Source organism: Accipiter gentilis, chromosome 19, assembly GCF_929443795.1.
Source record: "Accipiter gentilis chromosome 19, bAccGen1.1, whole genome shotgun sequence".
NCBI classification, from domain to species: Eukaryota; Metazoa; Chordata; class Aves; order Accipitriformes; family Accipitridae; genus Astur; species Astur gentilis.
In genome coordinates, this window is record NC_064898.1 from 6,952,553 (window position 1) to 6,976,332 (window position 23,780).

Below are 23,780 nucleotides of genomic sequence, written 5' to 3' on the forward strand. Positions count from 1 at the left end.
TCAGAGAATGAGCTTGACTAAAACATCTGAAAGAGATTTGTGGAACATTATTTATGGCTTTTTATTTTCAAAATGGCTTAACAAATCTAAACCATGTTTAGTTGCAGTGCAAAAGCTAAGAACCAGATGCTGTGTCCCATTTGGCATTTCCATAAACTCTTTCTGTTTATTGGTGGTGAAATCTTGCCCTTTCAGAGAGCAATTGAGAGAGGTTTAATGTAGAAATTCAGTCCTGAAGGGGGCAAGAATGGATTATACTGGAAGATGAGAAAAAGAGCCTGAAACTGCTGTGTGGCTTTTGAGGGCTTTAGACTGCTTCCTTTTAATTGCTTTTTTTTTAAATTTAGAATGTGTTTTTAAGCCATTATCCAACATATATAAATCTGCTTTCGCTTATGTTGCTTCATCTAAGCTAGTTTTAGGAACCTGATATCGGATTTCTGTATCTGTCATTTAAATGCAAATAGATTGAAGTAATCTTTTTGGTTCTTGAAATTTAGTTGATTGTTACAGCAATTACTTTTATCTGTTGTGTATAAGTTACGAAGTAGCTTGAATAGAAAATCCCAGCTCTCTTATACTTACAACTTCACAAAAATCCTTTTGGGGCTTATTTTCTGTGCTTGTTCCCTGGCTAATTTTTTTGGTGTGCAAATAGAAGTTAGAATCAACATTTTTGTCTCCATTGTTTTAGTTATTTGGAAGAAAAATGACTTTTGTCATTTGCATTTGCACTGCACTTGCCACTTTGTGCCCTTTTCAAGGGGAAGTAAGGAAGGTGGGTGAAACAGTTAAAATGTGAAATCTGTAAAACTGTTTCATCCAAATGTTGTTCCATATGAGAACTTCCATTAAGTTTCTTCTTATGAATAGAAAGACTGAGCTTTTCTGTGTGAGAAGGATCTTTCCTGCAACAACTACACCAACATAGCTCTCTGCCGGATGTCGACAGAGGAGGGTTTTTTACTGACCTAGCTTGTGGAGGAGGCAGTGCAGATAATTTGACAAAGCATCCTTCTTTTGGCATTGCTACATCTATGCTATAGGTTTTGCACATAAATTTCACATGGTGTCATTTTTAACACTCCTACTGAACATAATTACGTCAGAAAAACTTGGTAGCGTAGTCTCAGCTTATGATCGCCCTTGCCATAAAAGCCAATTGTAGAAGGACTGGTCCTCAGGATCCTCACTTAGGATCAGTGCCTAGGCTTATGGGAAGAGGAGGGGAAAGAGGTGGCGTTTTGATTGTTAAAACATGAACTGTTGAAAACTGTTTTTTTTGTAGCATTGCAGAAAAAAGATTTGGTGGGCAGGCTTTCAAAGATGAGAATGCTTTATTCATATAGACGTGGATCATGAGGATCTGGTCCAAAATATCTTGAAGCTTATAGAAATCTTGTCTCTGCTTTCTGTGTTGTGCTATTGAGTACTGAGGAGTGAAAAGTCTTGCAAGCTCTTCTGGCAAAAGGAGAAGTCTTGTGAATTTAGTTCAAAAACCTGGCCAGCACAAAAATATTTGTTCCAAGAAAGTAGCAAGCCTAGTTTTACTTTCATCTTAAAGATAACTTGAACCAGAAAATCCTTGAGGGAAAAAAAAAAAAAGAATAGAGAGAACTGTGTTAATTAGTTACTAAAGTTGAATTACTCGGGTAAGCTCATGAAGTACCAAAATGAGGCTGTAACAGTGCTTAAGGAGACAATCTGGTGCATGCTTACCATTCTGTATCACTGTATTTGTTTGTTTAATTTCATTTAAGTGCACAGATATGTGGTAGGTCTGTCAAGCTAAATCATTTTAAGCTTGTGTGTCTTTGGAGGCTCTCTTGAACAAAGGCCAGTATTTCAGCTGTTCAAATTTGAACTGACTTCATTTTTCACAGAGATGGAATTACAAAGGCAGTATTGTATTAGCATGATTACAAGAATAAGCCCACAGATAGTAAACAGTCATAATGTGTTGCAGTTACTACACAGCAGTAAGGAGTTAAGTGTGCTTGGGGACACAGGGAATTCTATTCTTTCAGCCACCATGGCAAACATGCTGAAAAATTCATGCCAGTATCTTAAAGTTACTTAATATAGAAGGATGGAAAAGTGGAACCCAAAGTAAAGCATGTAGTGTTCAAATTTTAAAAATGGAATGATTATTCAATTACCATAGTTTTAACCAAAGCTCTGTGAAGTCTTTCTTTTAGAAGGAGGATGACAGTTTGATTCTGGTTTTATCGGAGAGCTCATCTTGTAGGATAAGTAAAATAATCATGCTGATGCTATTTTTCCTTCACTCAGCTGCTTATTAAGGGCTGTATGAGCAAGGAGAAGTAGTTTCTATTGCCTGAAACAGTACATCTTCCTTATACATTTGAGACCTCAGCATATCTGTATGCCTGACATTCACAGAAACAAATGTTGGGGAGGAGTGGTAATCTCTGAAAAACTCTCTGGAGTCCAATTTTAGTTCCCTGAAATCTTAAATTTTAAAATCCCAAAGGTGCTTTTTTATCTCCTTTTTAGCATTCTTTGAATTTAACCTAATTTTTGCAATGTTTTTCTGGTCCCAAATTCTGCTTGGCTTGTGAGTTACGATCACAACACAATCTTTGAGCCGGATCAGTAGCACTGGTAGATTTTAATGAAAGAACACTTATGTCTTTTTCCTGTGCCTTTTTGTCAATAGGTATTGTCATAAGAATGATTTGTAATTTCCTGTTGATTTTAATCTGCTTAAACAGTAAAGCTAGGTCTTCAGGGCAGAGTAGATGTACGTTTTTTGTTTGATATTCATATGGCTGCAAAAAAGCTAAAAATATTTTCTTGGAAGCTCTTGGTATTACCTACATTTTACTTGGTCTCTAGAAGGTGGTGCTAAGCCATTTCCTGTGCAAAGAGATTTTAGTACATTATTAATGATCATTCTGTGTCTTCCCTCAGGACTTCGATTTAGAATAGGGTAGATACTTGTAGCAGAACATAAGGAAGAAACGGGTGAATGCAGAGGCTACATGTTCAGCAGTCTTCTCTGCTTGACGTCAGCTATTGGCAGTACAGTCAAAAGAAGGCAAGGCTTTCTTGGGTGAAGAGTCTGTAAGAAATGCTTAGCTCTGGACTGAGAATTAGACCTGCTTCAGTTGTTTCTTGAGCAGGGCTGGATGTGACCAACTGCCCTAGGGAATGTACAAAGTCTGTCCGCATCGCCGAACCTTGCTGCTCAGCGCCCCAGTGACCTGCAAACTTGGATTTCCCAATTCAGTTGAAGATATGTGGGACTGTGGTTTGCCAAAATGCCAATTAGAAAAGTCTTAAGTGCCTTTTGTTCTATTTATTTTGTGTTCTAGCTCAAAGCCTGTGTTCTTAACTTCCTCTTACCATCATTTAATATAGCTGAAATATAAAATTGTAAATCCATTATGTTAAAAGAGCTCGCTTGACCTTACTGGTAGGAGTGCTTTTGGCTTTAACACTCTTAAATTATAACTGTGTAAAATATACATATTTGCTGTTGCCAAGCTTTTGGATGTTCAGCTTTTTTAACACTGACAAATTACAGCTTAAGAATTGCCATCCAGTTTTCTCATACTTTACTGTATCCAAAATACAGGTGCCCCTGGAAGAAATCAGTTTTGTTTATTCCATACTGCACTACTTCACTAGGAAATGAAAGCCTCCAAAAAGCTGCCAAAACTTGCTGATACATTTGGTGCTTAATAACAAAATCTGTTCAAAATTCTATAGGCTTCCTTACACAAGCGTTTCTTGCATGATGACTGAAACTGTGTTATTGCAAACCCACATGTTATTTAGTTCCAGGATGAAAAGTCATTGAAGTACATGCCTCCCTCCGTGTAAGAGGAGAAGTTGAGATATTCACAGAGCCAGGAGAAAAATTGTCCAACCAAAATACGTCTTACCATTTGAAATTTTTTCTACTTTGCTTCTTGCCTTAATAACTTTTCTACATAATTATGTAGTATTTTGAACAATACTAAATCCAGCGTGGAACCTCAAGTTAGTCAGCTCCTAACATCTTTATTACTATGGATAACTGCCCATTTATTCTGACTCTAGTAGTCCAAAATCATCATGTAATTTGAAACAGAATTTTTGTATTTGGGAAGGGTAAATACTGGCCTAACAAGGATATGCTGTAGAACAGACTTTCATGTTCATTGGTTCATTTTTCTGTGTTGAAATTTAACAGCTGTGCACATTTATGACGGGCAAAATAGTGGATGTTGTTCTATCCCATTCTTGACCCAGCTAACATTTGTCTTGGAGAAGAGGTTACAAGCCTTGTCAAGCTACTGCATAAAACAGCTGTGCAACTTGAGAGTTTTTCTTATCTGCTTTAACTTCCAGATTCCACAGAGTTAATTGATAACATTTTCCTCACTTATGTGTAACTTTTCTGGAGTTGGATTTTTATTCTGTGAACATTAATGTTGTTTGCCTTGAAGTCATATCATTTGCACAGAATCTAAACATATGTCTCTGCCATCAGGATCTGTAGACTTTCATGTGTTAATTTTTAAACACTTCAACACACTGTAAAAGTGTAGGTATGCTTTTAGAGTTCAGTGTAATACCAAACATCTGTACTACATTGTACAACTTGCAGTAACTTTCTTAATATTTTAGCAAGAGCCCAGTTATTTTAACCATATTTAATATGTTTGGTTAACAGAACTGCTAGCAAAAAAAAGAATATGCTTACTAAGAAAAACATGTATTGAAAAGCTTCAGGAAGCAGCAGAAGTGTAAGGTCAAGCATTCATATACAGATATTCTTAAAAATCTGGCATTAAAAAGTCTTTGGATGTACTTGTAGATGTCTGGATAGAAAGTCAAAAAGGGTTTGCTTAATGACTTTCAGCCTGTGGTGGCATGGATGATTTTATTACCATAGTTGTGGAATAAATTCAACTTGTTAAAAATTCAAAGGGTAGATATTTACTGTTCAGTATGACCAAACATTTATGTGGGTTAGGGTAGAAGGCCTGATGCTGTCCCAGCTGAAGTTATAAAAACCCTGCCAGCTCAATGGGAGTTATGTGGGCCTCCATGTAAATTTAAGTGAACTATGCTCAAAGATCCAACAGGAGAATCTATTATAATATCTGCTTTTGAAGATTAGTCAGGATGACCTGGAGGACTTTAACTGTCCCATCTGTTCTTTATCTCTAAAGATAGTCATAATATTTTTAACAGGCATATAAGGGAACATAGGATCAATTTATAGAAAAACAAACACCGAGAGACAGTGATTTCTTGATTACTATGTAAATTACTGCCGATACCTTAATTGCCAGTTTAATGCTTTGTTTAGCGAATGAGATTTCCTTCCTCAATGCAAAGCACTTCAAACATATTTTTATTACCACCAGCAGTCTCTTTTTTTTTATCTTCAACCTTTTCTAGTAGTAAGCATACTATTTACAAATATACATCAATTCTAAATATGTTCTGACTTTTTTTTTTTTTTTAATTCAAGCCACTACCAAAAAACATGGTGTCAAGACTATGTGAGTCCAAAAAGGTGTGTGCTGCAGCTGATATGCAACTCCAGGTATGTTCTTTGCATTCTAGTCTCTACTTTCTATCCAGAACTTACAGAACATATTATTTAGTTTACCAAATTTTTATTTTAATGTAGACACATTATCTAACTATGTGCAAATCAGTGAAAAATAATTCATTTTTATGTTAATTTTTGTGTTTGTGAATGTATTCTGTGTTGTCTGCTTAAAGCTAAATGTCTAAATCTGCATGAAAATATCATGAAAACCGCAGCTTTTGAAAGTGGTTGGATTATCAGAATTCCCAAATGTGGTTTAAGACCGAGTTCTTAAATTAATGGAAAGATTTAAGGAGAACTTTCAGTAGAGGAAGTATTGTCTACCTTTGGATCATTAAAGTGTAGCAAGACTGAGATTTACAGGCCACCTTAGTAAAATCAAACCAGCTCATTTATTTACTAGAATGTGATTTGAGCTCCTTGTCTTCCACAGCTTCAGTATGAAAGTGGCACCTTCTAACTGCCATCAAAATTGGTGGCTGAGCTATGAGGCTGTAAGACTTCTCTCTCACTGCGTTAGGAGCAGTAATTAAATCCATAAACCTTTATTTTCTGTGGGTAGATGTGATTGATCAGTCATTCCCATAAACAAACTATCAGGGTTGCTTTTGTTCAAAGGAACTAAAGGAAATTAGGGTTCTGTCTAAAATTGGTATTTAGGTTTTTTTTTGGTCCTGCAATAGCAGTTCTCAAATGTGAACAGTAGCATTAGTATCCAGCCAAGTTTTTTTACAGTGAGAGTTTGGCTGCATTTAGTATGCTACAAGCTCCTGCTGTATGATTTTTGTGATTTTATTTTCTTCTTTCTTTTGCCTTAAGCCAGAAGCATACAATTTTTCTTTCTACAGTTGGCCTAGTGTTTAGGTGAGATAACTCTGCTAGTACCTTAATAAAGGGTAGTCATTATTTTTGAGATGGGGAAGGAAACAAATTTAAAGATCCGATCTTTGTAATTCTTCACTTTGAAAGGTGCCCAAATGATTGCAACCCTGTCTACAAACATGAGTTGCACTGGTTAACTGAAGTTGATTTAAAAGAAAAACTTAGTTAAATATTTGCAGTTTGCTCTGTGCAGTTATTTATAGTGATTTAAAACTAATCAGAATGCTGGAGTGTGGACCTGTAAATGTATACATGTCAGTTACACTAATCAAAACCAGACTGAACACTGTTTTCAGTGTATACATACATTTTTCATTGGTTAAACTTAATGCATTTTTGAATTATGCTTTCAGTGCAGCACTGACCGTCGGTGGCCAGTGTTAGCTGTGCCAGTGTGAACAAGGAGGGTGCTATCTATGGCTGTATCTCTGTGACATGAAAATAACTGCACCCTTGCTGCAGGTCTGATTTTGAAATGCACACTCCTGGCTCTGAAAGGCTCTCATATAGAGATAGCTGAGAATCCAGAAGGAATGTGGGCAAGAATATAATTAATTCATATAGGAGGGTTTTTCGGGGGGGGGGGGGGGGGAACAATTCTGGATTGAAATAAAATTTCAATATACTGAAAATGCTTAGTGGTGGACCTCTGTTCATGAAGTTCACCAACACAGAATACCTTGTCAATGTACAGACAAGTGCTTTCACATGCACCCATTCTTTTCTGGTGTGTCCATAACAGCTGCATAAAGATCTGACAGATTTCCTTTCAACTTTTAATAAGTATTTGCTATAATCTTGTCAATGTTTGAGACCAAATTGACAGGGGGGGGACGCTGAATGGGCTTGGATACCAAGAACACTTTAAGTCACAGATATATTAACAAGGGACATGGCCTCCCTGTCCTGTGGCAGGAAAGATGGCATGCTCCAGAAGTAACTCAAGGAGGGGTCATTGCATCGGTCCCACAAGATGGGCTGTGCAATCCCCCTGCTGCTGTTGGCCCTCAGCTGCTCCTGGGATCTCTGTAGGGTTTGTCCCAGAGTGACTCCAGACCCCATAGCTTTAGAGCTGGGCAGAGAACACCCGCTTCTGGTGGGCTCAAATTCCTGCGGGCGCCTAATGATTGACTGGTGCTGGCAACGACGCAGTGATTAAGCAGGCTGCTTGCCCTCAAATTACTCTTGCGTAACTAATGGTCAACCAGTCTCAACCCATGCCAAATGACCACAATGCCACACTGAATAGTATTATTCATTTCCTGCTTTCAGTACCATGTTTCTGGAGATTCCAAATGTAATACCCGCAGAAGTATGCACTCATTCCAGAGACAGACTGGCAGAGCCATTCTGTTCATTAATTCAGAAAAAACATCCCAGAGAAGTTGACTGCATGGCAAATATAAAGTTCATACATTCCTTTTGTACAAGTGTGTATGGTTACTCATGCAGATTTAAAAGTATAATAATTCCTTGAAGAAAAGCATGTATTTCAAGCTGCAGATGCCAAAATACGTATGTACTACTAATGTATACACCTGAAAAAACTGTGAATGATGACTCTTAATACCTTTCCTGAAGAATTTGCAAAGAGAATATTCTAAATTGACAACTAGGTGCTATGTAAGCCTTATTTGACCTTTAAAAGAAAACTGCTTACATATTTTCCAGCAGTGGGGAAAATGCCTAAAGGTTTTTCTGTGGTCTGTTCACTAAATAAGTCTATTGGTATGTGAAAATAAGAAATGATGCTGTTTTTTCATCATAACTGTAATACCTCTGCATTTTCTTCCAGCTCATGTAATCAGGTACTCAAGAGGACAGATAGGAGAATCCATGCATTTTCTCATGAGGCTTTTGCCATGCAGATCGAGTCCCAGAGTCTTTCAGACAGTAGTAACTTCACTGGAAAATGCATAACTGTTTACATATTAATGCTATTAAGCAGACAAGGGACTAGAGAGAAGTGGAATCAAGTGAAACAAATATCAATGTCAGTGCAAAACAGAGAGATAGTATGAAGATAGATAACTATTTGATGGCCTTTTTATATTTCTAGGTCTTTTGGGAAATGTGTTTGTTTTACTGAAATTAGAAATCATCTTCTAGCTACTGCTTAATATTAAGTTTTAGCATGCTCCTCAGCAGTATCACCTAAAATCCTGTGGTCCTGGGATGTGTCTCCCTTTCCCATTTCAAAGGCCAGTGTAAACACAAAGAACTGTGGTTTGTAGATAGGAATGCTTATGGCTATAAAGTTAATCCAAGTTTATTTTCAAGGATGGATTTTTTTTTATTTATTTTTTTTTAAACTATGCTGTCCAGGTGGCTTGGCTCATAGCTTTCTTCCCACGCTTTACATGTGCCAAGATCAGGGGAAAGCTTATAGCTGGCTTCAGTGACTCATTTCCCTATCGCCACGTTGTTCTTTACGCAGTCCATTTCACTGGTCTTCAGCTGACATTTCCCCACTGCCTACCTGTGAGCTGAGCTTTTGCTCAGCTGATGGTTGCCCTGACCACAAACTACTTGACTCCAAATTTTACTTTAGAAGAAGGTTCACTGCAGTGCAGTGTGCTCCATCTTGTGAGGAACACTGAGGAGCAGCTTCCCTAACAAAGCTGGGAGATAGAAAAAAGAGAATCAAGGCTGGGCTGAAGCAGGGTGCTAAAATCTGTTGTCAGATGCTGAAGTTCCTCATGTTTGGTTTGGGTTTTTTTGGAGAGGAGAGGGAAGTCGATGTGAAATGACTCCTCCAGAGTCACAAAGGCCTAGGGTGGCAGGAGAAAGTGAGTTTTCTAGGACTGTTACATCAGGTAATTTTCAGATCTATTCATGGTACTTACTGTTGGTCATATTCTCAGTCACCCTTGCTACCACAAATGCTGTAGCTTTTGTTAAACTTTGTTAAAAAATGAAATGGGATTCTAGAGACCAGCTCTGAGGATGAAAAGTACAAGCAAAGGCATTGTGAATACCTTACTTTACTGTGTCCACTCAAATAAGTTTAAGTCTTTTTATTAAATCTATTTAAAAATACTCTTTTTTAAAAGGGGAATTGCTGGAGGGATTTAGGGACAGATCTTAATTTTATTTAAAAATGCAGGTGATTTAGTACTGCCAGTGCTCCCAGTGACCTAAACACAGATTTATGATAGGTCATGATGGTGGTGGTTGGTGTGCTCCAAAAACCTGTTTCTCTCCTTGTTTGTTTTACTAAAAATAGAAGATTTACAAAACCATATATATTTAAACTCTTCCCTCTCCCTATTCTCTCCCGTTCTTTTCTATTTGTCTTTTTTGGTTGTCAAATGCCAATGCCATGTGCCAAACACAAACATGTATTTTCTCTCTTCAGGTATTTTATGCTGCCTTGGACCAAATCTACCACGGGAAACATCCTTTAAAAAAGTCAACCACAGAAATTTTAAAGGAAACACAGGAGAAAGTTTACGGATTGCCATATGTACCTAATACAGTGAGTAGAAACATACTGACTGTATTAATAACCCTATTTCTCCCTGCCCCTTGCACTGCACACTCACATGCTTATTGTTGTATTGTTACGTTGAAAGAATTTTCTTTCTTTCAGCCACTTTATTCAGAGAGTAAGGTGTTAGAAATTTTCAGCTAAAAATAAAAATTTAATTAAGGTACCTGGTTTTTATACAGGTGTATTCTTGTCATGCTGAACTTGATTACTTTTATTTTCTTATTAAGGAAGGCACTGGAAACAATACATTGGAAAGAGGGTTTATTCTAGCTTTGCAAAGGACTGTTTGTAAAAGGCTACAAAACGTTGTGCTGCATGTTGGTGTTTGTATACTGTCAGTGTTGGCACGTGAGAGCAAGTCAGTGTGAAGTAGGACTTGGAAGTGTGTTTTTCTCACTGTACTGCTGTGACCGTTGGCATGTCAGTTATTTATCCTTTCATGTGGTATCTGAAAGTGTTAAAGCCTTGAGTTCTACTAAGCTCTGTAATTTTGATCTTCATCATGACTTAATTGTGCATTTATTCTGTACTTCATGTGACATCCAAAGGTGCAGTTTGCATAGATGGTAGTCATGGGATTTCCTGGGCTGGCTGGAGCTGAATTCCCAGCCAGAGCATGGCCTAAATCACTGTTTGACACTTTGGTCAGAATACCCAGATCCTTTCTGTGCTTTCTGCTTCTCAGGAAACATACTTTTCTCTTTAGCAAAAATGTAACTTTCGTTCTCTGAGAAGGGTATTAGGAGATCCATGCTTCAGCCCTTTCCACATTGAAACTGTACTGCCTCTGCTGGCCTGGCAAAGCCAGAGAAGTGGAAGCAAGATGTCTTCAGAGTATGATGTCTGACTTATAAAAATGTAGACAAGTGTTGTTTTACACTGTTCTTCTGCAGACATTAGTTATCCAGTGAACAGAACAGTCTCCTGCTTTGAAAGTTAGCCTGCGTCTTTTGTTCAATTTAAAATATTTTTTATTTAGCTGTTACCTTCAAAAGAGTGTAACATCTTGTAATGAGCATAGCTTCAATATGAAGAAAGACAGCAAGTTTTGGCCTGGCACTTTATCTCAGCAAAATGTACTGTGAACTTTTAAATTGCCAGAAGGTCTATGTTCTTTATATTTACTGAATGTAGAATTAGTGACTCTAGTGAAGAACTGTAATACTACTTAAATTTCAGTAAAACTTAGTGAAAAATTACAATGTTAGGGCTCTGTAGAGTAATTAATATCTGTAATTTGGCTTGCTGTTGTTTGCTGCTCTTTCTTCGAAACTTAAGATATGTGTTCAGTTTAATTTGTAATCCAGATAAAAAAATAAATGTCTTGAAAGTAGAAGTTTTTAAGTGAAGAGAGTATATTCCTTCCTTTCATTTAATTTTGGAGCTAGACATTGAAATATAGTAAGAGAGACCAGCTTTTATTGTCATCTGTCATTTGGATAGGTACATATATGGCTGACGGAGAAAACAAAGTATTTTGATCATTTAAATTTTATCTGCTCTCTATAGGTTTAGATGCAGGCTTGGATATCTTATGTTAGTGGTGTTGGGTAAAAGTAATTCTTCCTTAGTGAAGATCTTAAATGCACTAATGTGATTTTCTGTAGTAGCATTGTCTGTCAGGCTGCACAAGCATCCATTATTATCTCCTCCTGATAAACCTTAATTCCCTCTTACTGCTCTTGACAGGCAAGTAAACTTAGTAAATGTCCTCTGAATGTACTTGGGCTTCAATCTCATTGTGCAGACTCATTTTCTGAAGTAGAGCCACATCATATATCTTCAGCAGACCAATTTCTGTCTTTCTGAGGCACAGCTCAGATAAAAGGACAATTTGTATGCATCTTTTTGTTATAGTACTTTCAAAACGAGGCACATAAACTACACCTAATAAGTAAATGCCACTGTAGCTATGTGGTGATACCTATTTTAAGGTAAACCAAAGCAATATCCTCAGCAAACACTGTGTCTTATGTGCCAACAGTAGGAGGGTTAGTGGGAAGAAAATCCTGTTGAAGTCTGTATTTGCCATTCAAATAGGTTTTACAGGCATTGGAGCAGTCAGCACTGCATGCAGTAGTATTTACATTGGCTGCATTGACGCAGACAGTCCCAGAAGCTAGTGCCACATGCAAGACAGAAAAGAAGAATGAAGCAGACTGTAGACAGACAGAAGCACAGAGAAACAGCATTCCATGAGACTTTGTTTTCCTGAAGAATGCAAATCTCTATTTCTGGCTGGCCGTTGCTTATCTGTTCAAAAGTACACAGGGTTTGCTGCTGGGTCCTGGAGGATGAAATTCCACTGGGATTTCTTTGCTCTATTACCGAATCCAGAAGCTGACAACTGCCAGGCAGGGGGCAAGGAAATGTATCTGCCTGTTTTTGTAGTGTCTGGCAGTTTTGTTGCCAGAGGAGATTTGTGTTACTGAGTTTGGAAAATGAACAGAAATTTTGCGCAGGCTGGATTCTTGAGTCCTTGTGATGCCTTTAAAAATCAGTCTTCCTTTTGACTCTTCTAAGAAAGCAAGATAAACCAAATAATAATGACCACATGTTTTTCTGCCATTTCTTCCTGAATGTAATTGGTGTCAAAGTCTGTGCATCTGGGGAATTCAGTATTCTGCTTCTGTTCCAAACTTTTCTTCAAATCACAAGTTATTTCTCATCTCTTGTGAAGCCATGGCCTTCACAAGAGGCCTCTTATGGCCTGCCTTGCCACTGATAACACTGTCTGCTTTTAGCGTATCTCCCCATGTCTCTTCTACCTTTGTCTCCAAGATGCCCAGAGAGACTTTAAAAAGTATCAGGTGACCCTTTGATCAACCTGAGACATGATCAAAGTTTCTCCCCATGATGCGTTGCTTAGTCCCCTGCCTGTCCCCCAAGTTCAGACTTGAAAACTACTTTCCTTTGAGACAGTCATCAGAACTTAATGTTATGCCATTGTTAGTCCTGTGCCAAGCATAATAATTCCTATCTCCTGCTGTGGGTTTCAGTTCAATATCGTAACAAAAAATGAGACACAGGGTAAACAGGCTTTGCAGTGATAGTGGAGATTGCAGCCTCCTGCAGTTACAGGAAAGAGCTCCCAATAATGAAGTGATTTTACAATAAACAGCAGCTGCCCAAATCATCATACTTGAATCTTCTTTGTGAAATATTGAACTAGTTTGAATTATTGATTCTTATTTTCAAAAACTTATTATGGACTTACATATTAATTGTCTCTCTGTCATAGTAACCTTTCTTCCTTCTAATCTGGAAGTTTGGAGGGAGATCCTGGTTTCGCTTGTGACTGTGAGGAAAAATGGTTTTGAAGAGTGAGGCACAGTGAATCTGGGGTCTTTTTTAGATTGCTGCCAAATAGTGCCTTTTGCATTTTTTAAAATTACGTGGCCTTCCAATAAGCTTTTCTTCCAGAAACAGAAGAATTTCTTGTGTGATACTTGAATACAAAGTGCAATGTTGGAGTTAACCCCCACACATAATTATAACTACATTTGATAGGAGGAAACTTGTTGGTATGTAGGGAGCCTTTTGATATTTTTTTGGAACACTAAATAATTTGCTATACACCCTTTTGCTCTAGCATGTTAAGAACATATTAGTTCAGCAGGACCACCTCTATTGGTGGCCTAAAATATACATCAGGTTACAGGTTTAATTATGCTTATATAATTTTGTCCAGAATGCAGGTTACTTTGGCAGCATGAGAACTTCTTCATGGCCTATGGTTGCTAGTGATCTGAGAGACCAAAACACCTGTGAGACCAAATATGTTAGCCAGCCAAGTTTGCCAACAGAAAACAAGGCAGGTATTGTTATAGATACCCTAGAGGGAAGAAGGTGAAAAATGGAGTATCACCAAAGTGGTTGTTAGTCTTTCTTCTTCCTGCAGCTGGGGGAACTCTGCCCAGACAGAGATCCTGACCTTGGAAGGCTCCACCTAGGTCTTTGTCTTAACTTGCTGGGATTGTGTCTGTCATGTTCCTGACAAAGGAAATCAATGGATGAGGTGCAGGCTAACATTTGGAGCACTCAGGGAGGCTGTCAGGCACTACTGGAAGATGTGGCTTGCCATGGGTGCTGAGAACACAAAGATTTCATTAACAGGGCACATATAATGGCATCTGGGAGGCTGGTCAGCTGAAGAGGAGTTGGTGTCACTAGAAAAGAGAGAGCTAGTTTCTCTGCAGAGAGAAAATATTTTCTTCATCACACATTGTAACCATGTGCCCAAGGCCCCTTTTTATTTTGTTGAAGAACACCTGAGGGCAAAAGAGCAGCTGTATGCCTCTTTTTCCTTCTTGGGAGTCTTTTCTTAGGAGTTTGAAGGTGAGTTGACCTCATGCTTGGTTGTGTTAGGTAAGCCAGAAGCGAAAAATGGAGACAATGTGGTTTCTGAAGTTCTCTGTTGCCATCTTGAACTGATGATGATCGCTGTCAGTAGTGGTGCCGCAGTGGAGAGCATCATTTGTAACAGGCCTATTCCCTCAGCCTACTGACAGCTGCCTGGCAGTTTGAGTGAAGTATCTTGTTATTGAATCTGCCATCTGCGTTATTGTGGTATCTGTTGTCTTAGGATTTCTTGTTAGGTCTTTGGAGTGACTACTAATGTGTAGTTATATAACTCCGGTCCTGTATAACATTTTATGTGAATATCAGTAACACCATATAAAAAGAATAAACAGTCAGACTGGGCAAGCAATGAGGCAGCTGTCTTAAAATAAATAAGTGATAACCCTTAACCTCTGAAGGTAAAAGTGGTTTTGAATTCTGAGAACTTTACTCAAGTGGTGAACATAAATCTTGAAATTATTGGTAGGGAAGGCTAAGTAGTGGCTGCCTATTAAATTTTAAACTGTGATTTCACTTCATATTTATTTTATCTAAAATCTTCCCAAATTTGTCTTAGATTTATTAGGTTAAACTAATGTAACCTTAGAACCTAAGCAAAACTGAAAGCTAGGTTAAAGGAAATGATAAAGAACAGCTAAAAGGTAGAATTGGTACTGTTGGCAAAGAGCTTTTAAATGGCCAATACTGGGTTGAGGATGAGGGAATAAAATTTATGGTGCTAAACAATGAGATGCTGAGAAGAACTGAGTGGGGAAAAAAAGCCTGTACATTTGAATATGTGAGAAAAGGAGGATATTAGAAAAGTAGAAGACATATAAAAGTGTGAAAAAAAGAAGACAGGATAAGCTCTAATGAGCCAAAAGTAAAATTGTGGAAGTTTTGAGCAGCTTAAAACCCAAAAATGTCAGTAGTGATTAAAAACAATGCATCAGAAAGAGGAAGGCTGCCAGATATTTGCTGGAACTGGAAAATAGCTAAGTATGATGATTCAAAAGACATTATGTAGTTATCAGAGAGATTGAACCAAAGACACAAACTATCCTGATGCAAAAAAGATTTGGTAATAAGGGACCAAGCCTTTTAAAGACTTTATTAAGATCATAAAAAATAGAAATCATGGTATGACCAGAGATAACTACTAAAAGAATACAAGAATTCAAAACAAAAAAGACTAGAAATGCTGAGTTGCAAAATGCAAGTAGTGAAGGTAATAAAGTTCCATAACTACTGAAGAAATAAGAGGTGGGGGTGGGGGGAAGAACAACAGCAAATGTCAGAGAAAGCAGAAATATTCCATGCTCTGCCTTAATGTTTTTGAAGGAAAAAAAAAAAAAAGAAAGTGAATTTTCATTAGGTAAGTAATGCATATAATTTTTGAGATGGATAGAGGCACAGCTGAGATTAAGGAATGAAAGAGAATAATTAGATTAGAAGTAGTCAAGTTGTCAGAATATTTAAGTTTGTCAAAGTAGTCACTGACCTGGAGGAATTGCCTCTCACAAACTCATGAAAAAGTGGTCGTGGAATTATGATATTTTTTAAGTATGTTAATAGCAAAAGGGGAGGTCTAAGGAAGACATTGGACTGATACTTGTTGAAGATGGTCATCTGACTAACAGGGATGAAGAAAAAGCAGAGGTATTCAATGTGTTTTTTGCCTTAGTCTTTAATAATACTGGTAGACCTTGGACTGCCTGGTCCCCTGAGTCAGGAACAGTGACTTTCCATTCGTGGACACTGAAATTGTAAGGGACCAGCTGTATCAGCTGAATGTTCGCAAGTCCATGGGGCCTGGTGCGATTCATCCCAGAGCACTGGAGGAGCTAGCAGATGTTATGGCAGGACCCCTCTCGATCATCTACCAAAGGTCTTGGGAGGTCCCTGCTGCCTGGAAGCTAGCCATCATTATTCCAATTTACAAGAAGGGTGTGAGGGAAGACCCAGGGAACTACAGACCTGTTTGTCTAACCTCAGTTCCTGGAAAAATTATGGAGAAGATTATATTGGGTACTATTGAAAGGTGTTTAAAGAATAATGCAGTCATCAGACACAGTCATCATGGGTTCACAAAAGGAAAGTCCTGTGTAACTAATTTGATATCCTTCTATGATAAGGTCGCCCACCTAGTGGGTGAAGGGAAAGTGGTGGATGTAGTTTTTTTGGATTTTAGTAAGGCTTTTGTTACTGTCCTTCACAGCATCGTTCTGGACAAGGTGTCCAACTGTGGGACGAGCAGGTTCATGGTGTGCTGGGTGAAGAACCCCTCAAAGGGTTGTAGCGAATGGGGCTACGTCTGGCTGGCAACCGGTCATTAGTGGTGTTCCTCAGGGTTCAATTGTAGGGCCAGTGTTGTTCAATATATTTATCAGCAATCTGGGTGCAGGATTTGAACGCACCATTAGCAAGTTCGCTGATGATACCAAACTGGGAGGTGCTGTTGACTCTCTTGAGGGACAGGAGGCCTTGCAGAGGGATCTAGACAGATTGGAGCATTGGGCAACGATTAATGGGATGAAATGTAACAAGTCGAAATGCCAGATTCTGCACCTAGGATGGAGTAATGTCAAGCACAAGTATAAATTGGGAGAGGAGTGGCTGGCGAGCAGCCCTGCAGAAAGGGCTCTGGGGGTGCTGGTCGACAGCAGGCTCAATGTGAGGCAGCAGTGTGTGCCCTGGAACCAAGAGGGCAAACTGCATCCTGGGGTGCATTAAATACAGCATAACCAGCCGGTCAAAAGAGGGGATTATCCCGCTGTATTCAGCGTTGGTGTGGCCTCACCTTGAGCACTGTGTGCAGTTCTAGGCCCCACAACTTAAGAAGGATGTTAGGGTACTCGCACGTGTCCAGAGGAGGGCAACAAAGCTGGTGAAAGGGCTGGAAGGAATGTCCTATGAGGAGCAGCTAAGGACTTTGGGCTTGTCTAGTTTGGAGAAGAGGAGCCTGAGGGGTGACCTCGTTGCTCTCCACAGCTTCCTGAGGAGGGCAAGTGGAGAGGGAGGTGCTGGTCTCTTCTCCGTGGTACCCAGGGACAGGACACGTGGGAACCGTTCAAAGCTGCACCAGGAGAAGTTTAGACTGGACATGAGGAAGCATCGCTTTACCGAGTGGTCAAACACTGGAACAGGCCTCCTAGAGAGGTGGTCGATGCCCCAAACCTGTCAGTGTTTAAGAGGCATTTGGACAACGTCGTTAATAACATGCTTTAATTTTTGGTCAGCCCTGAATTGGTCAGGCAGTTGGACTAAAGGATCATTGTAGGCCCCTTCCAACTGAAATTGTCTATTCTGTTCTAGTTTGCATTAGGAAAGCAATTAAATACACAAGTATTTAAAGCACAATAAATGCCAAGAGAGTGTGCTTTTATTCATGGGATGCTGTTAAAGAAAATCATATCTGGTTTTTTAAATATATTTTAGTGTTTGATTTTGGGAACTTAGCAGTGGGTAGTGCTGTGTCCTGTAGTAGGTGTCTACCTCTTAAAAAGGTGTAGAAAAACTGGAAGAAATATGGAGAAGCCGTTTTGGAAAGACAGTAGGTTTGGAAACATAACCTATGATGAAGGTTAAGGAAATGGAGTTTGTTTGGCTAGCAAAGAGAAAATTATGTGGGCACACATGAGTATGTTCTGGTATTGAAAACCTTTATGGGAAAAAAAAATTGGAGTTAAGACTGTGATCATTTGTTTCTTATGAATGAGCAGGTAGTAGGAGAGGAAAAAATGGTTTCATTTACAGCAAATGTGATTATGGTTAGTACCTAATCTTTTAAACTCTTATCAGTCTTTTCCCTCATTTGTTGAAGAGGGAAGCAGACACCCAGTAGGTCTAGGATCACCCTTATAGGGATTTTTAAAGAAACCACTGTTGTAGATCACAGAGACGTAGATTTCATAGTAAAGGCAGAAAGCCTTCTTAGAAGGTTGCTTTTATGCTTTTTTGCTCTCTTCAGTTACTTGAAGAGGCACTAGTGTTGCTCATATTCCACTTTTTGGAGTGTTTTGAAGAGAGATGAAGTCATATGTCATTACTCAACCTCTTGAAGTTTGTGTAACCTCTTCAAAGTAATTTTTTACCTTGCTATGTTGGAAACTGAAGTTGTTTACACAAAGTGCAAATCCCTGGATTAGTTTTCATATGACCCTTCTTAAAAGTATACTATAAAATCAAGTTGAAGAGTCAGGGTCTGAGGAAAAGATTAATAAAGGAGTGCATGGTGAACTCTGGGGAAGTGATAGTTCTATAAATAATTAATAGCTAAAACCCATTTCAGAAAGATTGGTGCCCTGCTGAGGTCAGTATGAAAGTAGATGCTGGGACTTTCAAAAGCTCTTAAAGTCACCCTTCAAGGTTTGTTTAGGTTTTTGTCTTTCTAGTGTTGAGTTCATTTTATGATAAAATACTGATAGCAAATACTGTGAAGATTTGTTTTCCGGTGGTAATATGACACTATTCACTGGGCAACTTTCTACAGCAGGAGAGTATTTACAGATATCGTAAGATACAAAGCACTTCTAAGGAAATTTCTTTTTGCAAGTGTTTAGCCCCATGAAACTCAAACACGCTTCCGTGGTGGTATTTACCATGTAGAGCATTTTAAGGAACAGTGCAGGAAGTAGTTGTGTACATCTCCTGGTAACATTTTGAAATAGCTTTATGTGCTTTAGATATATCTTTTATATATCTATAAAAACACAGATTGCTTTGTTTAGTTTTATATAATTCTGTTCTCACAGCTCACATGTCCTTTTTTTTTTTACCAAGGGTTGCAGTACTGAAGCTATATTTGATAGTGATAAATATAACTGAATAGATCATTGCCATAAACACAGGCTAGAGGGCCTGACATGAATTGCTCTTCAAATATAGTGGGAGATTGTCCTTTCTGTGAAAAGCTTGCAGTCAAAACAGAAAAGAATAAGAGAGAGGAACTATTATCACCCTCGCTTAACAGGAGGTGGCAGTTAGACTAGGAGGGGAAAAAAAAGTAGTTTCTTCAAGTTCATACTGCAGTTTGTGGCAGATTCAGGATTAGAATCATGATCCCCTAAATCCCTGTCTGGAATGGCTCTGGCAAAAGATAGTAAATGAGCATTACTGTAAAATAATAGCTATTTCATCTTCTAGTATAGCTACAGATAATTTACATGATTAAGTTGTACTGGCAAATATATTTTGCAGTTACAATGTTGCTTAAGATATTTCTCGTTTTTTGTAAGAGGTTATCTTAAGCAGCATTCATGATGTTTGTTTTGAAAGAGTACGTCAATACTTAAAATTAGGGTTAATTGGTAAAGTAGAATAAAAAACTTGGGGTTCAGTGTGAGTCTGTACCTAAAGGAAACCATGATGATCCTAGTTATCTCGGGCTTATGAATCTTTAAAGCTTAGACAGGAATAGAAATTATTAATTAGTAATAGAACGGGGTGTGTGTGTATGTTGCATGTGTATATATATGTGTATAGAGTTATGTGTTACAACATGAAGGACTTGTTTGAAAATTGTCTGATTGCATATTTCTTTTATTTTACTTTAAAGACTAGTTAAAGTGTTTACAGGTAACACTGTCCCTCAACTTGTCCAAATAAGGTCAATCAAAGGACGCAATATAGAATCAATTTTCATATTTCTGTGTCTTTTAGTCCACGTTTTAAGGATTGTGGAGCAATGCAGATCAAACATACAGCTTTTTGATGTTGGCATTCTTTGTTACCTCCCATGTCCCCCTTCCCCCCAGTCCCTTTGTGGGGAGGAGAGAAGAGGGTGAAGAGAAATAGTTTTAAATGATTTTGCTATAAGCAGCCCAAATGCATTAATAGTTTATAAATAAAAATGAAATATTTTTCTTTAAGTATTTCAAAGACCATATGGTACATATCTAGAATCACCTAAGTGGTTAATTGCATGTTAAATTCCTTTCCTCTTCCCTAGTGTAAACAACTGCAAAAATATTTACATTCCCTGCCTTGCTAGATTTATTTATCATTTTATAATAAAAACAAAGAAGTGTTATGAATTGAAATCTTAATCTCTTGCTTGACTCGCTTTCTAAAATGTCAGCGATGTCTCTGGGTTGGTTTACTTTTTGTGCTCTCCCACTCCTAACACAGAAATGCACGACACTGAAAAACTGGAGTACTGACATTAAGCAAGTTAGGGGTGCAGCACAAGATGTGGTTTCTTGAAATTAGGTTTCTGTTATTCTAAACAAGATTAGAAACTGCAGCAAAGGAAGTGGCTTTAAAGCTCTTTATTGGATTTTTTTATTATTGTGAAACTCCAGAATGATGATGATGTAATTCTATAAAACTTAGAGGGGCTCAGGCCAAAAATACAGAAAGTAAGTTGACAGAGCAAGCTGCTGCATACCTATGGAGAGAGTTGTTTCTGTCAGTCAGTGAGTGCTCTAGCTTTTCCCCAGAGGTAGCTACTGGCACAAACACTCTGCAAACTCTTAAACTGTTTCTTCAAGTGAGAATGAATTGAGGACATCTTCAAAGCATGTTGTAAACTTATGTAACAAACTAACACAATAAGGAAAAACAATATCTGTGATTTGTTCCAGAACAAAAGAGTGAATTCTTTAAGCTCTAAAGTGTATGTGAAAATCCTTTTCTCATTTCATAAAGTAAATGAGTAGTTTAAACAGAAAAGTGGGAGAATAAATTCTGCTATGTGACAATTTGGCCTCCCCAAAATAAGTGCACCCAGTGACAAAGCTTGAGCTTTGGAGCCTGGCAGCTACAGCCTGGGCTTCTGCTAGCGGTGCCTGATTGTTCTCCCCCATTACTGTGCAAGGGCAAGAAAAAAAGAGGAGCCTTACCAGGAAGCTTCTCAGCTTGTCTGACTACAGGCTCAGTTATTTTGGGAAAGGGACCATAGAAGAGCTTCACAGAAGGGTGTTCAGTAAAAGTAGATTAGCACACTAATTCTGGGAGTCACTGTAATGAATGAATGAGACTGAAATTTTCTCTACATGGTGACTGGATGTTGTTGCAGTTCTGTGCTGTGAAATCTCTTGAGTATCTTCCTTGAATTTTGAGAAAAGTGATCTGGCACAGAATACAGGTGTGAAAAGCATGAAAATGTAAAGTGGTGTCAAAGATAAAAAACAGATCTCCTGGTCATCAGATAATACAGGGGTTTTTATTTTGCTAAAAGCACTTTTTCCCTCTGATATTTTAAAATGACGCTTGTGCAGCTAGTTGTTCAGAATGAGAAACCTGCTAAGCTAAATGTGGAACATCCCTCCAATCTGCACCCCGCAGTAAATTCACCATTTTTCTGTGCTGAAAAGTGGCTTCATAGTTCTTTACCTGCAACGTGCAGCACTTTACATTCCACCTCCAGCTCCTGCTGTGTGAGTGGCTGACACAGTGCCAAGAAAACATTACCTGTGCAAACTTTCAGCATGCTTGTTTGCAGGCCGGAGCGATGTTGTCCTGGTTTTCCAGTAGCCCTGATAAACCTTGGTCTCAGCAGAGGGAAATAGCCTGTACTGACATCCATGCTAAGCGCCGTTCTCTTGTGGCTCCCAAGTTAGCGGAGCCTGGAGCTTCTTTCTGACTCTCAGGAGTTTTCCACCCGTGCTGATAGCTAAATTCAAGGGCATTAGGAGCAATAACATCATGTTAGTGCCAGACCCAGGGGTTCTCCACCCAGTAGCCCCTGAAGGAGATAAGTTGGCTTGCTCCTCTATTGGGTTTCCTGCCAGAATAAGAATTTAATTAAGAAGGGAGAGGGCGCCAAATATCATCTCCATCAAATATTGTTCCTCATGGAAACTATTCAACAACTTGCTCACTGATGTAATTACTGTAGCACACATTTTGTAATTAGAAGACTGAAATGACGAAAATATTTTTCTTAATTTAGTGTTGGGTCTTTTCAGGTTCTCACTTGTGTTTTTTGTCTTAAGATGCAAAGCAAAATGGACTTAAATATACTTCGAAGTAACGAAGTCATAACAGAAACTGTTGGAATAGCATTTTGAAAAGTCTAAGCACTAGTCAAGAATTTCTGTAGGGTTTTTTTCTCTTTCCAAAAGATGTAGTAGGATGTTGTAGCACTGATTCCGTGTAATTAGTGGAGCTTCATGGAACAATGATTACCCACACTCAAACAAAAGCTAGGTTAGTATCTATTAAGCTACCTGTAGTTTTTTCTTTTGGTTTTGTCTTTTTAGAATCACATATAAATTTTTATATCAGATTATTTTTGTGATAATCTTAACAGTTCTAAATTTAGAATTCAAATAATTGAATCCTAAATTAGTTTATATAGTCTTCAAAACAGTTTAGTTTAATTGATAAAATGAATGAAGTGGCTTAACTTTTAAATAGAAGTTGTAGTAAATTATTCAAATTTCTCCCAGAGCAGTAGTCCTATCCTCTCCAAAGATAACAGGATAAATACTTCTGTCCTCTGACTACAAAGGAAGCCTATGTGACTAGTTTGGGCAAGACACCTAGTTTAAGGTAGCTAAAGTAAAATGAACTGAAAATTACCCTAAGAATGTGTCCAACAAGGACTTTTTAAAAAAAGTATTCCTGATAAGATGTAAGAATACAAAAGTATCGGTGAGGTTACACAATGGGCTGGGAAGCCATTGCACATGGAATTTTGAAAATATTTCAGACATGGCTACAAGAGAAGATTAATAATGTTGGTGGAAAAAAGGACCCTTTAGTAACTGCAGTGGATCAGTCGCACACCTTTATTTCAGTCTGTTGTGCTGGATAAAAAGCAGGCATGAACATGACCTGTGGATGGCATATTATCATAACCCATGGGCTATGCTGTAAAATGCACTGTTTTATAAACTCCTGGAATGGGTTCATGGAACTTTTTGAAGTAGGTGATTACTCACAGTCTTCATTAACTTTTTAGCTGCTTACCAAAAATATAACATTTAATAAGGAGAGTGCCCTAGTTCTACATGTCTAGCCTTTACTCTTTCCAAAAGGAAATTGATGTGCCTTTTTTGTGTGTTTGTTTCAATATGGAGAAATCATTCAGCATTGGAAATAACTCAAGAAATCAAGTAATTTTGCATGTATAGCTGATTTTATTAAAATGGAGTTTTATGCTAAAAGGCAAACTATTTAGTTTTAAATACATTTACAGTGATGTGTTTATTTTTTATTGATCATAGAACTTTTAAAAGGAGTATATATTCTTGGGCTTTTTGAACATTTTATTGCCTAGATTGTAATCTCATCTGTATAAATTAGGAAGAGTTTTTTAATGCAGGCAGGTAGCTCCTTGTGAATTAGGGTAGAGGATGTGTCTTAATGTTTAGATATTTGTTTTCAGGTAGCTAAGTCCAGTTTTGGAAAGTTAATTGCTAGAACAGCATAGAATCAGAAAAGGTACTTAATCTAATAAGCACTGGGTAGTGGTAAAATATTGAAGATAGGGAGTTCCTGATCAGAAACTTTGTGGGAGGACTGAGAAAAAAAGTAGTGGCA

General features: G+C 38.1%; 1 protein-coding gene across 1 annotated transcript in view; it reads left to right on the forward strand.

The window, feature by feature from the left end:
- MIPEP (mitochondrial intermediate peptidase) overlaps nt 1–23,780 on the forward strand; it is a 75,247-nt gene that overhangs the window by 38,064 nt on the left and 13,403 nt on the right. Inside the window, exons 15-16 of the mRNA XM_049823017.1 lie at nt 5,492–5,566; nt 9,816–9,935. Of these exons, the coding sequence (XP_049678974.1) occupies nt 5,492–5,566; nt 9,816–9,935 (195 nt within the window). The remainder of the gene's footprint in view (nt 1–5,491; nt 5,567–9,815; nt 9,936–23,780) is intronic.